The 17287-nt window shown below is 37.2% G+C and overlaps 1 protein-coding gene across 3 annotated transcripts in view; it reads right to left on the reverse strand.

Annotated features, from left to right (window-relative positions):
* Window positions 1-17287, reverse strand: part of SV2C (synaptic vesicle glycoprotein 2C) — a 61068-nt gene that overhangs the window by 18547 nt on the left and 25234 nt on the right. For all 3 annotated transcript variants that reach the window (XM_034441101.3, XM_087885774.1, XM_034441102.3), the window contains exons 3-6: window positions 11557-11737; window positions 7795-7946; window positions 846-979; window positions 178-267 (exon numbers count right to left, since the gene is read on the reverse strand). In XM_034441101.3, coding sequence (XP_034296992.1) covers window positions 178-267; window positions 846-979; window positions 7795-7946; window positions 11557-11737 — 557 coding nt within the window. The remainder of the gene's footprint in view (window positions 1-177; window positions 268-845; window positions 980-7794; window positions 7947-11556; window positions 11738-17287) is intronic.

The raw sequence follows: 17287 nt of genomic DNA on the forward strand, positions 1-17287 counted from the left end.
AAGAAATGTCCTTAAACAAAAATATATCTTCAAGATCTATGTGAATAATTGTTGTAGGTACTCTTCATGGTATTATTTTCCCCAAGAAGAATATATGGTTTTTTACTGATAACTTTTCCAGTCTAAATTACAACTAATTTTCCACTAATTATATATATTTGTGTACAAAATACACACTGTGAAAACTTTTTCAGGTTGGCCACGAGCTCGCATATTTGTATCATGAATTTGTTTGAGAATCATCCAAGCTTCATCATGTTTTCCAACCTAAGGATATGAAGACATTTGAAAATTTGAGAAAGAATTATGAAAATGCAAGTTGTTGATAAAGCAATCTGTATTAACTCTTTCTTCACTCAAAATACATCTACATTTAAAGAAATATCTTGCCATATTTTTCTATCTCAATGGCATATTGTGGAGTATATTTTGGTATCAAATAGCCTTAGATCACCTCATTTACTGTAATATTATAAAGTAATATTTATTGTGAACATTGTTCCCTACTATGTTTAGATCTTCAGCAATACATTCATTTTTTCAATTTAAACAAGACAGTTCACCAAATAAGTATTAGAATAAAATAGCATGATAACAAAAGCAACCATAAAACAGCATCAGACTAAAAGCAATATAATATAGATCAAAACTTGATAGAATTTTTAAAAAGATTTTTTTAATTAAATCTCTTAAAGAAAAAGAGGTAAATAACGTTTTCCAGAGAAAGAACTTCAAAAATGTCAAGTCCACACTGAAAATGCTTGGCCTGATTTTTTTTTATTTAGATGAGGTTGATATTAAGACTCAGGTAAGCTCAACGTCTTGAAGGAATGTAGATATTTTACCTCAAGCAAGAACCTTGGACTTTCTGGCATGAAAGTAAGTGCCACCACAGCAGAAACACAAGGCAGGGCGCACATTATAACAAACACTCGCCAACTGTGGAACTGGTATGCAGATCCCATGCTGAAACTCCATCCTGAAAAAGGAGAAAAAGACACTGTATTTATAAATGCAACATATTTTGAATGAATCGCATCATGGCTTATAAACCCAGATAATTTCTGAGAGGAGAACAAAAGTTCTGCCTGTTCCATAATCTGTACTTTGAAAATCCTTTTTTTCTTCTTTCAAAAATCAAATGCCACAGTAAAACCATTACCACATTCTATGATTAAAGTGTCACTACTTTAGTCAGAGCTGTGAGTATGAAAAGGCTTATTGATACAACTTCGTGTATTGCCTATAATTGGTGACAGCTGCTGAGGATTTAATGGAATGACTGTTTCACCTTGGTAACCCCACATTATTTCTGGCATTAGCAATCTTTTTTGCCACTACTTCAAGAAGAAAACCCCAAAACTCCACTCTGGTGGCTGTACTACAGGCCCTTACTGCCACCATGTCCAGTGGGACTATCTATTATTTCAACAAGGGAGTGGAGTGGAGTGGAGCGGAGCAGAAGGGAACAGAACAGAACAGCAGAGTTGGTAGGGACCTTGAGGTTTTCTAGTCCAACCCCCTGCTCAGGCAGGAAACCCTATACCAGTGATGGCTAAACTTTTTGCCATCACGTGGCAAAAGTGGGGAGAGTGTGTGTGTGGGGGGTGTCTCACACGCATATGCCCACACCCATCATTCTATGCGCCGCCCCCACGCATGCACATGCAACCCCCTCCCACTTTTGGCACGTGATGGCCAGGAAGGCCTGGTTTTTGCTCTCACCAGGCTCTAGAGCCTTTCTAGGAGCCTGGGGAGGGCAAAAACAGCCTTCCCCATCCCCCCCGGAGACCGGAAATGGCCCATTTGTCGACTTCCGGTGGCTCCAGAAGGCCCGAAAATCAGTTGGCTGGCGCACACATGCGTGGCGGAGCTGGGCTCACGTTCCCATCTATATGACTCCCTGTGCCACCTGTGGCACGTGTGCCATAGGTTCACCATCATGGCTCTATACCGTTTCAGACAAATGGTTGTCCAATCTCTTCTTAAAAACTTCCAATGTTGAAGCATTCACAACTTCTGGAGGCAACTTGTTCCACTGATTAATTGTTCTGTCAGGAAATTTCTTCTTAGTTCTAGGTTGCTTCTCTCCTTGATTAGTTTCCATCCATTGCTTCTTGTCCTGCCTTCAGGTGCTTTGGAGAATAGTTTGATTCTCTCTTCTTTGTGGCAACCCCTGGGATATTGGAACACTGCTATCATGTCTCCCCTAGTCCTTCTTTTCATTAAACTAGACATATCCAATTCCAGCAATTGTTCTTGATATGTTTTAGCCTCCAGTCCCCTAATCATTTTTATTGCTGTTCTCTGCACTCTTTCTAGTGCCTCAACATTTCTTTTTACATCGTGGCAATCAAAGCTGGATGCAGTATTTGAAGTGTGGTCTTACTAAAACATTATAAAGTGGTATTAACAGTTCACATGATCTTGATTCTAATCCTTGTTAATGCAGCCTAGAACTGTGTTGGCTTTTTTGGCAGCTGTAGCACACTGCTGGCTCATATTTAAGTGATTGTCCACTAGGACTCCAAGATCACTCTCACAGTTACTATTATTGAGTCAGGTGCCACCTACGCTACACCTGTGCATTTGGTTTTTCTTGCCTAAATGTAGAACCTTACTTTTTTCACCACTGAATTTCATTTTGTTAGATAGTGCCCAATGTTCAAGTCTGTCAAGATCCTTCTGTATCTTAAGCCTATTTTCTGAAGTGTTGCTTATTCCTGCCAGCTTGGTGTTGTCTGCAAATTTCCGTTCTGTTTTGATAGTATCTTAGCATTAACTCTACTTTATTTATTTATTGTAGTCATTTATTATCATTTAAATAAAAGCAATGGCATTCATATGAACCAGAGTTTCTTGTGATCAATACTTTTGGGGAAATCTATCAATTACTTGTCAGTGGAGACTAAAGACATTTTGTTCTTTTCCCCCATAATCCTTTTTAAAAAATCTAAACCAGGCAGGATATATTAATGTGTACCTGTTCCTTAGTTACTTAGAAAAGGAAGTTATTTCTTTATCTCTGGCAGTTATCTAATTTAGCTATAAATTTCTTATTTAAGTCTGCATTAAAAAGATTATAAAATTATCACTCAATTTTCAATGATCATATTAATTATGAAGAGATCATGGTAAAAAGGAACTGCCTTTTATTATTCATATATAGAAATACAAAAGTATTTCTTTTGTACAAATTTGCAATAGCTCTTTCCTTTGCATTACATGTATTAAATATCTTTAATAAGATTCAGAACTAGCTAATACATTAGATTTATTATACTTTGCATACCTATATCTGAGATCCAACACATTTAACCATACAAAGAAATTACATCTTCTCTTATATATTTATACTGTACCTATACTATTACCTTTCTACAAAAAGATCTAAAACCTATAGTTTTCTCTGACACATATTTACACCAGAAAAATGACTTTCATAAAATATGTATTATAAGTCTACAAGTTTTAGATTTACAGAATCCACAGATTAAATGGATCCCAGAATTTAGTCAAACTGAGGTATCTAAAGCAGGATAAAACATAATTTCCAATCTCTCCTATTTACAGAAGTTTGCTATCCATGTTCATTTGTTTCAAAGGAGAGAAGACAGAACACCTATCATGATTGCTGCTAAAATCAGGATGGTGCTAAAAATGTTGTTCCTTTTACATATTTTGATGCCACACCAGCTATGTAAGAAGCCCCCAAGGCTTGAATGAAATAGTCTCCGATGATTATATCTATGTTGCTAGATGTTTCTTACATTCAGCTGTAATTTAACTTTTACTTCACTCAGTCTTAGATGTCCCACAGCATATAATTACCAAAACCCAACTAACCATCAAGGAATAAAATTTTGCCCTCTTGAAAATTTGGATCTTTTACTTTTTAACATTGCAACAGAGTAACAAACTAATCTATTTTTAAAATAAGTGCAGTATAATTTTATTTATTTTAATGTAGAACCATACAATTGTCTATAGCTTTATACAAGTGATTATACTGTTATTTGCCATTTTGTTTTTTTGAAGAGTCCAAGATTCCTTCTTGTTTTGGTTGCAAATGAAGAATGTGATTTCTGGATATTGCTTTCCACTAACTAAATTTAAAAATGCATTTGGAATAGATTTATCTGCAGATAAGCACTGCTGCCAAATGGAGGTGTGCTCCTGGTTTCCATCTGCCGTTCTTTGTGACCTAACAGGAAGATGTATAGTGTTCTTTGTCTGATTCATTCAGACGGCAATGCAGTTCTGCAAAGTTAAACTTCACCCTTGCTCCCTGCAAATGCTGAATTCAAAAGTCATTAATCTTGAAAGCAGCAGCAAGTTCCAAGGGGTGAGACGGGTTGTTAAAACAATAGGCCCAAGTGCATGTTGGGAACAGTTTTCTGGGGCTGTGGCATAAAATAAAACCTTCAGCTTTTTTTCAATCTCTGCAGCAGCTTCACGTTAAATATCACCTTCTCACTCTACTGATTACAAGAAAGACCAAATAAATCATTCAAGTTGCAATGACAGACTACAGGATGATATTAGCATAAGAGAGATCAATGATAAAACACATAAAACGTCCTATTCAACAGAACCCATTATAACCAAGAAAGGCTGTCTCGCTTTTTAGCAAAAACAATCAAAACTGCATTTTTCATTTCTAAGTTCTTTTCAAAATAAACCAACCCTAAATTAGTTATTGTGTGTTGGAAGGGCAGGGGAAGCGTTTGTTTATTTTTATTTATTTATTTTCTGTTTTGCAGCAAAAAGATGGCTTCTAGCATATTTTCCATAAACGTATGTTTTTGAGAGTGCTATATCAGAATACATCAGGCACTAAGGCTGAATCCAATAGCTTTAGAGTAAAGAAGGTCTTTGTGAAAGCCTGTAATAGAGGCTTTGGGAGAGAGTACAAGACCTCAAGATGGAAGGCATGACTACACAACAGAAGTCTCTTCCCTTTTTATATTTCATGATGCACATAAAGAGGGCAAACTTTGATCATGCAGTCACAACTGCTATCTTAATGGCGTTTTTCTTTTATTGCCTCTTGCCCCTAATACTTTTGCTACATATAAGCCATTTTGAACTCCAGAGAAAAGCCAAGGTATGTAGTGTTAGTAATAGCATTGCATTTATGATGTTCACTGCCTAGAGTTACTAGTTGAGATGGGTAGCTATAGAAATCAAATCAAATTAAATTTTTAAAAAACAAATTCTTACTGTGGCCATGGGGATATACACTAGGACCATGATGGCGAACCTATGGCACACGTGCCACAGGTGACACATGGAGCCATATCTGTGGGCACGCAAGTGTTGCCCTAGCTCAGCTCCAGCGCGCATGTGCGTGCCGGCCAGCTAATTTTCGGGCCTTCTGGGCCCACCTGAAGTCGGGAAACAGGTCTGGGTGGGAGAGGGTGAAAACGGCCTTCCCCACCCCTGCCTGTTTCCCGACTTCCGGTGGGCCTCTGGAGCCTGGGGAGGATGAAAAATGAGCATACTGGGCCCACCGTGCCATTGTGTGCCGAAAGCGGGGGCAGCACAGGGGTCACGCGCGCATGCTAGGAGGGATGTGGCACATTGAATTATGGGTGTGGGCATGCACGCATGCAACCCCCCCTCCCCCCACGACGGCAAAAAGGTTAGCCATCATTGCACTAGGAAAAGGAATACTGATTTCAATTAGATGAAAAGGTTAGCTGAACTAGCCACTGGATGGCACTCTTATAACATTTAGATGCAAAACTGTCAGGACCAATCTTGTCTCAATTTAAGATACATATAAACTCTGAGTAGCTCTTCAGTTAAAAAGATTCAAAAGGAAAGTGCACTTGGCTTAGTAAACAGTTTATTATACTGCCTGCAAAGAGATGTATTCTGCCTGTCTTCCATAATGAAGTCAGCCATGACCACTGCAGTCAGCTTTTCTGCTACCGATAATGCATTTTCCATAAATGTAGTAGGTTCAGATGCAGTGTCGAGCCTAGCAACCTGCTTGACACCGCTAACGCGTGTTGAAAGCATCAAGGGACATATACATACTTGGTGGTGGTGGCACTGGGTGCAGGCAGCCGTATGCGGGGCGAGGGGAGGTGGTATCGGGTGCGACGGGCTTAGGACGTCTCCAAATGATGCTGCAACCAGCACCTTCGAGAACCAGCTGAGGATGCTTACGCGCTAACAAGGGTGTGGTGATAAACAGGGGCGCAGTTTAAAAGGGTTAATGAGAAGGGAGGGCTATATAAACGCCCGTTTCTAGTACACTGTAGCGCTGATTTCATTCGTCTTTACGAGTCACAGCGTGTAGCTGTCCATGGACGCGAATAAACCAGCGTGCCAAAAATAATAATAATAATAATAATAATAATAATAATAATAATAATTATTATTATTATTATTATTATTATTATTATTTTATTTCTATACAGCCCTTCTCCCGAAGGACTCAGAAGAGCTGAAAGTGGTGCTGCTGTGTTTTGATTGCATCTCTCACCGTCCACCTGAGAGGAAATCGGCACTACAGTGTACTAGAAACGGGCCCGATGGAGTGATTGTTCTATTCCAGAGTTTTTCAAACTGTGTTCAGCATAGAACTTAAGTTCTGTGAGAGACAAAGCACAAACAAACAAAAATCACTGGAAGCAGCCACTTATCAGAGCTTTGCCTCTTGATCGAGGATTCTGGAATAGCTGGTTCAATAAAATAATACTACTGATTATATGCAGTACTGCAAACTAATTCTGCTGCCTGCAGGCTGCCTGCAATTTGGCAGTTTGAATCTCACCAGGCTCAAGGTTGACTCAGCCTTCCATCCTTCCAAGGTCAGTAAAATGAGGACCCAGATTGTTGGGGGCAATATGCCGACTCTGTAAACTGCTTAGAGAGGGCTGTAAAGCACTGTGAAGTGGTATAAAAGTCTAAGTGCTATTGCTAAGTGCTATATAGCTACCTCACAAACCTGGAATGAATTCTAGATGTAACACAGATAATCAGTACTGAAAAGGTTAAGTGGCTTGGCATAACCAAAATATCTTCTATTGAGGAAAAGTAAAATTAACTTCAAATATTTACAGAAAGAAAAGTGAAAATACTTACGGCATTTAAATATCTCGGTATATATTATTAAGCTATTTATAGCAAATATGGTAAATAACCTTTGAAAGTCACATAGCTCTGTATATAAATGCCTTTCCCCAAGATAAGCTAAGAAATCACGCTTATTTCTAAAAGTCAAACAGTATCAGTCCTTTTATTATTTAAAAATAAATTTATTTTTAATAAATTTAAGTAAATGTTGTATACTGAATTTTAAAAAGTGCTACTATAATTATAGAACAAAACTTTTCTCCCTCCATTACTCTAGGTTTGTGCATTACTGCATATACTACTGGAATTTTAGATCATGCAGGTTTTCCGATGTAAAATTGCCACTCAAAGAACAATGTCTTTGTATGGACATCTTGGGATAAGGGCCAAATAGTCCCACCATTTATTGCAACGCTTATGTATTTAACTTCATGTAGATCTGTAACCTCAGACAATGGCTTCTGTTAGCAGAATTATATTAAACTGAAATTAAAAATATACATGTGCATGTTGTCAAGAACTCTATGGACATATATTTTGCTGATTAAACAAGTAATTTGATAATAAATAATAAATTTGATAATAAATAAATAGATAAATTCCATCAGGAAAATGGCAATGGAAGAACAATTGCAATTTAAACTGGTTTAGTGTTTATGTACAATGGCAATAGAAGTTATAGAAAAAAAATCCTGCACTTCTCACCGTAATGAGGAATGATTGCCCAGGCCATAGCAGATGCATAGATACCTCCAATCATCCAAAACATGCAAAGCCAACTTAAATGTTCTCCACGTTTCTCTCGAGCAAGAACTTCAGCAAAATATGAAAATACAACTGGAACAGCTCCTCCAATCCTAAAAACAAAAACAAAAACAAAAAGAATAACAGGAACTTAAAGTCTGTAGAAGCTCTGCATTATTTTGAGGAAAAGAATGCCAAAAGCAATAGAGTTCTGGGAATCTTGACAAATAAATAGATTACTTATTTACATCAAAGACATGTTGATTAAGGAAAGCTTGTATGCTGTAAGTCATTGTATTGCTGAACATTATCCAGGCACAGCTTTGAAAAAAATACAAGCATGTTGACTCCCCAAGCCTTTCTTTGGCTTTATTGTAAACTGAGATGGAAAAGAATGTAAATCCTCCCAGCCTCTCTGAATTGCTCTTATTTATTTAGTGTTTTTGTTTTGCTCCAGCAAAGCAAAGACTCTGATGGATTTGCTCATCTATGGTAGCAAACTGCTATGTGCCAAGTTTCAAGGGTAATAGGACTGCATGTTTTTCAGGCATCACTGACATGGATGGATACAGAGGCATCAGCAGGGTGTGGTCAAAAAAATATTGCATATAAAAAGCAGACAATACTTCAACTGGACCTTTTGGACTATTATCTTGACTATTTTGACATCCTGCAGACAGCCCTGGATGGATGCTCCTAGCACCTGACACAGACCCAAAGCGTCAGGTATCAAAGGGAGAGATAGAAACAGTCCTTGATTTCTCTGAACAGGAAGAAGAAAGTATAAATGCATGTGGACAGAGCTGAGGATGTGGAAGAAACATCTCCATGTAGTAATGATGCAATGGAGGAATGTGAAAAGGACACCCAAAATTGGTTAAAATTCTCTTAAAATGTCTTTTATCTGTGGTAAAGGAGGTACAGTCTTTTGTATTTCAAACAATATTAGCTAATGGCTGCTATTTTAGTCTGTGTAAACAGGCCTTAAATATACTGTAGAGTGAAATAATTAATGCAGTACTTAAGATTTTTTTAAAGAAATCAACTGTTTTGAATAATCAAAGCGAGCAATACATATGGGGGCCCTTGGTGCTCTCTCAGCTTGGTTGTGAAAGAAAACAATCAAGCTCAGGGAGCATCAAGGACCCCACAGTTCAACCGTGAGTTACAAATATTCATTTTTATGATACACAATTTAACAATATTTTTGATGGTTTAGACAGTGGGTATCTGGGGATTGTTATATTGTACACACAGTATTTAAAATATCACTATCAATCTTAAACAATGATAAGCTCCCATTCTACATAAGCTGTTCAATATGTCTGAAATTTAGTTTTAATTATCATAAGCTCTTAATGCTGATGTTGGTGCTTAAGGAGACATCTGAGGTAACATTACCACATACTGAAATACTTTATGTAACTATTAAATTCTGAAAGGTCTTGCTATTTAATATTTAGAAACAATTTTCACATAAAAGATTATCACACATGAGTCACTGTCCAGATCCAGAGAAATTTAAGCAGCATCGTGCTTTGGAAATGGGATCTTCCAGTGTTTCCTTTACTGAAATCTTCTCCCACCATTTCCTATTTGCAACAAACGGAAGATTCAAAGACAGCTATTTAATTCAGAAATGCAATATCCAGCTAGGAAATGGTGCAAGGGAAAGGAGGATAAAGAGACAAATATTTAATGGCACAATTTTTGTCTCTGAGGTCTCCTTATAGAGGACATTTCATAGCTGCAAATTTGGCTCTCTTCAGCTTGAACTAATATTAGGTCCCACTGCTGCTAGAAAAGAGATCACTTGCAATGCTACTGAGATGCCATAGAGAAATAATTGGAGGAAAGAATGCAATACATATTCATTAAGCTCCTGAAAGAGTTTAGAATTTAACAAACACACAAATTAATGAATGTATTGGGCCAATTACAAAATATACTAAAAATATCTATATTTTATTATTTACTAAATCTATGCTACTTTTCATATCATTTAAAATTCCAAATCAATTTATAACAAAAATACAGTAACACAACAAAAATCAACCATTTAAAATTAAATTATAACTAAATGAACAATTATCACTGTGAGCTGGCAATGATTCAGGTCACCCACCCCAAGCAATCAAACACATGGACAATAGACAATATGCACAGACTTGAAATAAGCATTTAATGATATGTAGCAAGATATAGCTATAATATCTTGAAGAACTAAAGTGTAGCAAACATGCACAACAGTGAAAATTACTGGGGTACAAAATGTTGTAACCTAAAGAAATATATCAGGACTGATCCAAAATCAAAACAAACTGTGTTAGATTGGACCATCTTAAAAACATCCAGAACAATCCATTGCCCAGGTTTGAAACAACAAGTCAAAGATTGATGAGATTGTTTCAAATTCATAATATATTTGCACACCTTTATTGAAGTCATTCAAAGGAATACACTGATACAGAAAATATGTATATGCATTCCCATATAAACTTTCCTTGTCATTATGTGTGATACAAACATGCTCTCTTTATAAATTCCCAAGTTTTAAGATTTATTTCACAGAATATTTCTTAGAAGTGAATTTATAGAATTCTGCAACTTCTTTTCTTAGAATGTAACTTTTTTCTTTCAGAATGTTTAAAAGGGTTAGGGTTTTTTTTTAATGAAATTGAGATAGTCTTGCATAAATCCTAGTAAATCAATATTATCATTAAAGCCAATTAGTTGGACTGATAAATCTTTGACATAGTACTTTGCCAACATCATATAAGGAATTGGGATTTTTTAGGGCTCAGTCTCTCTGGATCAGAGTTTACACTTGCACAATCCAAAGATGACACCAAGATGGTTGTCTATGAAGATTTTCAGTCATCTGGGTCATGTTTGTCCCAAAGGTGCTTTTTCAATAGGCAACTGGACTTTGTTTTTCTTTGAAGACATTTTGCTTTTTATCCAAGAAGCAAATCAGCATTATCAATTGGGTCAATTGATAAGAATGAATTAAACACATCTAAATTGATAAATTTCTGACACAATCCTTTGATATCATAAAAGTTTGATGTAGTAAGTTGTTACCTTGGTACCAGTAAAAAGTAAAGTTTCCTGTTACTGGTAAAATTGCTGCTACTTGTTATGTGCATAGTATAATATATCAATGAATTACATGGGTACAGTACTTACTTTTATGTCTAAACTTACTTCCTATTTAATGATAAGACAAGAGTAATTACACTTACTAGCACTCTTGCTCAGACTGTTAATGACCAGCAGTTGATTTCTCACACACTTCTTCAGCTTTCCAAAACCATCTGCTTTGGGTATATTTTTGTCCCAGGGGGTTCCTCTTCCCCCTTCATTTTCTCTCCGGGTCCTCATTGATGACCATTTCTGAGAGCTTTGCTCCAGGTTCTCCAGAAATAAATAGCAACCTTTCAGCCAAACAAAAGTAGCTGATCTATTTCAGGATTTTCAGCCATCACTGTTGGAGTTATCTCCTTTATTCTCCCTTAGCTGTATAACATTGCCATACCTGAATAATAGGGCTGACCATAGCCAAAAGTGCAGACTAAGAGAATGTAAAAATATCTGAAGCACCCTACTTTCAAATTTGATCTTTTGAAGGGGACCCAGGAATAATCATTAGTATCACTCCACCTTAAAACAGATCTGCATACAAGTGTAGTCTAGAAAATAGAAGAAAGCAGAAGGGCTTACCCAAATCCAGAGAGTAATCGACAGAAGAGAAAGAAGCCATAGCCCTGGACAAATGATGAAAGGAAAGCAAAGAATCCATTGACCGACATACATATCAGAAGAGACTGTCTCCTTCCCACCTTGTCTGCCAAGCCTCCCCAGAAGAACGCTCCCACCATCATCCCAAGGTATACTATGCTACCTGAAACAGACACAAAAAAATAATGTGTAGGATTATACAGTACTATCATGATACATTCCTGTTCTTAGTATTAACCAATGGTATCATTTACTTGGAACTATTGCAAGTGAATAATTTGTATATCCATTTATGGGAACAGTTCCCTATCCCTTTATTTCTCACACTTATTACATATTTATTTGCAAAAATATCTAGTATTTAAATATTTATATTTGTACATTTATTCAATCAGATGCATATAAATATAATAAAATAAAGGACAAGGCAAGCAAATATAGAAACACCACAGCAATAATGGAATAAGGAATTACCAATATAATGTATTCCACTATAAATCTATATACTACTGAAACTTTCATTGTGTTTATCTATCTGTTTGTACCTTCAAGTTAGCCCAAATGGTGTGTCATATCATAACAATTTTTGAATCAAGATACCTACAAGTCCGCTAACTTACAAAAATGCATAAAAAATCTGCGACCCATTACTCCTGTAGAACTGAAATTCCATGATAATCAGACCAGTTTCATTCACAAAATTGCCTCTGTGCAGCATTGCCCATGCTGACATTATCATGATTTATATATTTTATAAATATATATTTACATACTCTTCTTAGATCAGTGTTTCTCAACCTTGGTAGCTTGAAGATGGGTGGACTTCAACTCACAGAGTCCCCCAGCCAGCAGCGCTTCAAGCTTCAAAGGTTGAGAAATACTGTCTTAGATGATCACAGGACCATCCAACGTTGTTGTAAAAAATATATGATCAGTCTAAAATTTAATCTTAATTCTGGACTGGTCACTCAGACTGTACGACCTTTCTCTCAAAAGATGACCTAATGGGTTACAGGTTGTCCAGTATGTTCTAAAATAATTACATCTCCTCAAGTTACAGGTTCAATGTCTCCTAAAAACATGGTTAAGGAAATACTGCAGTTGCTTCACCAGCATAAATTCTTAATATCTTTGTTCCAAAACCAGCTAGAATTTGAAACCAGTCACATGGAATTCACAATCTGTTGTGAAAATATGTAAATTCACTACAACTACTTTTGTGGCCTTTTGAAGGATAGAATGCCTCTGAAAAGCTGAGCTGGAGGCTAGCATCTCACTGTATTTAGAAGGCTTTCTATAAAACAGCCCAAACACAAATGGTGCAATAAAAAATAGTTAGATAAGATTTTGCTTAAGTTTTTTTTTTCTGGGCATTTATTTCAAATTATAGCCGATATCTTATATTCCTCTATGCACTTTCATAAGAATAAGAGTCTGATAAAACTTGTTTCTCCAGACTTTATTTTGTGAATTACATTCAATACCATCCCTTCAGCAAATATAGTCTGCCAGGTAAAACCTATATAAGAGCAGTTTCTCACATATGTTCCATGTAACAAGCGTTCCCAATTCCACGACAGCTGTGGACAACACATGACCATCAGAGAGTTAGATGATTTTGCAGTCAAGAGACATTGCCCTGGTTTTCTTCCACATGTCAACTCAATGGGATGTGAGTTTCAATCTGCCAAACTTTACATGATATATTTATTTTGTAAGGGGATTATATAGCCCAGTATATGGCAATCATGAAATAATTACCACAAATATGATGCATGTCCTAGGAAAAAGAATAACAGAAAGTGCTACAAACATAATAAAAGTAACAGGAATATTCCACATTCTTCTGTTTTGGCTTTTTAGATTGGAAGCAGAGCTGGGTTTCAGCAGGTTCTGACCAATTCTGGAGAACCGGTAGCAGAAATTTTGAGTAGTTCAGAGAACCGGTAGTAAAAATTCTGACTGGCCCCACACCCATTTATTCTCTGCCTCCCAAATCCCAGCTGATCGGGAGGAAATGGGGATTTTGCAGTAACCTTCTGCCACGCCCACCAAGGCATGCCCACCAAGCCACACCCACAGAACCAGTAGTAAAAATTTTTGAAACCCACCACTGATTGGAAGGATGAGTCCAGCAGTGACATAAGAGGTGTGCACAAAATGAGGCACTGAATTGTTAACTTTTGGTGCCAAATATAATTAGGAGGGAAAATGGTCTATTTTGGACATGGGAAATGGTTGAGTTCAGAATAAGTCTCTTAGCCTTCAAAAAGCTGGCCCTTTCAACAGTAGCAAAACCATAATAAACAACAGAAAACTATTATTTTTTGATACTTGTGGTTGTCTGGATTTTTGCAGGTGAAATCTGGCAGCCTTAGTCCTGACCTTCCCCAAAATTAGAACAACACTTTGTCCTGGAAATATAATTCTCATTGAGAGGAATGTGAGGAGACATAAACTGGCTCTGTGTTATTGATCTCTGACACAGTACATAAACCTTTAAATCAATTTCCTTCATCCAGGGCAGGAGGACATGCTAGCCAAAAATATTAAATTAATTTTAATCCAATTTTAAAACAAACCTCTTCTATATTGTCTGTACTACACCAAACCTCAGAGAGAGTCAGGAAATTGTGTATTTTATTTACATCATCAATACTCAGAGGAAAAGAGTAATCATATTGTCCATACACTCTTCCTCAGCACCACAACTCTTTTTTTTTTTAAATGTAAAGGGTTAAAGTCACAGGAATAATGCAGCAAACATGACAAAAACCAGCAATTTCAAAGATGTCATTTTTTTTCAGACTTCTATACCGCTTCATAGTGCTTTACAGCCCTCTCTAAGGGGTTTACAAAGTTAGCATATAGCATATTGCATATTAGCATATTACATTAGCATTAGCATATTGCCCCCAACAATCTGGGTCTTCATTTTATCCACCTCGGAAGGCTGAGTCAACCTTGAGCTGGTGAGATTTGATCTGCTGATCTGCTGAACTAGCAGTCAGATGAAGTAGCTGCAGCACTGCACTGTAACAGGAAGTTACATGGGGCTGCCCTCGAAGACCATTCGGAGGCTTCAGCTGATGCAGAATGTGGCCGCGCGGGTAGTGATGGGAGTGTCCCGACACTCCCACATTACACCTCTCCTGCGTGACTTGCATTGGTTGCCGGTTGCCCTCCGGGTGAGATTCAAGGTGCTGGTGATTACTTATAAAGCCCTTCATGGCTTAGGCCCGGGATATTTGGCGGACCATCTGCAGCCAGCAACAGCTTCTCATCGCCCTGTGTGTTCCCACAGGGAGGGCCTACTCAGGGTGCTGTCGGCCAGACAGTGTCGGCTGTCTACCCCCAGTCAATCAAATCAATGGCTTTCCTATTCAGATGCTCATCTGCACATCCATATTTTTTCTGCTGATTTTGGATTTCAGATTACTTTGCAAATGACATATACACTACATAAATATTTTGATGTTAACATCTAAACCAAGTGTGCATACACTTATAAGCCTTAGCAAGCCAATTCATAGGAGACTCTTTAAATCCACTCTGAAGTCTCACTAAACAAAGAGACACAAGAAAATGCAATGTACAAACTATACAGATAGTTCATGATTAATGAGTCTTACTGGAACTGGAATTTCCTTTGTTAAATGATGCATTAAGTGAAATACCATGTAACTGCACTGCTTAGTGACAGAAGTTTTGGTAGTCCTGGCTGCAATTGTTAGGCCAAGAATGCACCATTGATAAGCCAGGAGCTTACTTTCTCCTGTCCAACTGCATTCACCTCCACTTCAACTCTTCCCTCCAACCTATTTCTCCCCCATCGCTGCCCTTTTGGCTATCCTCTTTCCCACTGCCCAACTGAGCTTTGTCATCTTCTTCCTCCCACTGCTGATGAGGCATGCCCAACTTGGCCCGTCATGGGATAGCTGTTGGTTGTACAAAACCTTTCCAGAGCAACAGAGTGCAGGGCAGGAGGAGAAGCAAAATACAAGGCAGACTAAAAGACAGTGATGGGGAAGAGATAGGTGGGCGGGGGGAATGTAAATGAACCTGGTCATAAAAGCAGGTGGGTTTTCAGGATCTACATCTTGATCATGTGACCATAAGGGTGCTGCAGTGGCTATAACATCAAGGACTGGCCATAACTAACACTTGTTCAATGCCATCATAATTTCTAACAATCTTTGAATAAATGGACATTTAGCAAGCACTACTTGTAAGCAAATGAATGATGACACCAAAGGGGGGGGGAATCCAAGAGCCAGCTAAACAGAATTGCTTTTCAAATGCATTTAGAATCAAAGGAAGAATTTCCAAGCTTAATTATCATCTTAAGGAAATAGACAATATCTAGTATAAAATCTGTTGCAATTCACAATGCTGGGCAAGATTGATGGTTACTGAAGTTCAGTTTAACTGGAAGGCACCAGGTTGCCTATCCCTGAATCATAATTAGCCCTTGAATAGCCAAAAAACTAGACAGAGACCACATTATTTAATCCAATTTGCACAAATAATGTGTCCCATTATTACCATGCAAATAGCAATGGTACTATAAAAACAGCATTTGTTGAAAGGTAGTTTAATCATGAAAGAAAATATATACATATACTAATGCACACATATCAAAACACATAAAGATTAAATACTGTGATGTAGCAATTACTGAACAGGGTTACTAATACTAAATTAATCTCAAGAAATGATGTGAAATAACTGACAGATACTTTTACTACTAGTGTCAAAAGTATCATTTGAACGTAACTTCACTTACCCAATAGTTCCTGCTGATATTTAAGAGAGAATCCTAACTGACAAGGCTGAGATAAGGCAGACTTGGTTAAGTATGTGTTATATTCCCTGTAATAACACTCAAGTCAGATTATCATTTTCTCTGTAACTGAGGACCCCCAAATGTTTCTTTTAGATTTTTGATACTAAATGCAGAAGCAATAACCACCTAAGTCTTAAATTCATCCTTTCATAGAAGCAAATTAGCATGATTCTCTAGTCTTTAAATTTAAGGTTTAAAGAGATTCTCAATGGCATATGCCATGAAACCACATAAACGTTCCTCATTCTCTAGGATTAATTGTGCCTCACAATGAAAATTCTCCATTTTAGTTTATTTACTTTAGTAGATGTTTAAAACTACAACTAAGAGGAAATATGGAAAAAATAAAAAGAAATAAAAGAAATTTACAGGTGATATAAAATTAAAATTTCAATGTAACATTTAATCAGTCCTCTAGATTGAAAGTTTCTTGTATTAATCTGAGATTTCAAGATGGTTATTAACATTAAAACAATATTAAATAAAAGAGGCAGTATAATATGAATCAAATGCCAAAATGAACTATTAACAAAACTTCAGATTAAGGGAAAATGGGACACTGGACAGAAGTTACCCAAAACTATCAGGTCCAACAATGGCTTCCTAAGGAGGGGGCATATCACTCTCTCTTTTAAGTTAGGTGGGAACACCCCCTTCACAAAGAAGCATTAACTACTGCCTGGACTACAACTGCATGCCACCTCCCAGCAGGCCTTGATCAGACAAGAGAGGTGTGGATCTATACCAGAGGTGGGTTTCAGCAGGTTCTGACCAGTTCTGGAGAACTGGTAGCAGAAATTTTGAGTAATTCGGACAACCGGTAAATACCCCCTCTGACTGGTCCTGCCCCCATCTATTCTCTGCCTC

The sequence above is a fragment of the Pantherophis guttatus genome, chromosome 2, assembly GCF_059756535.1.
Source record: "Pantherophis guttatus breed Tessera chromosome 2, ASM5975653v1, whole genome shotgun sequence".
NCBI lineage: Eukaryota > Metazoa > Chordata > Lepidosauria > Squamata > Colubridae > Pantherophis > Pantherophis guttatus.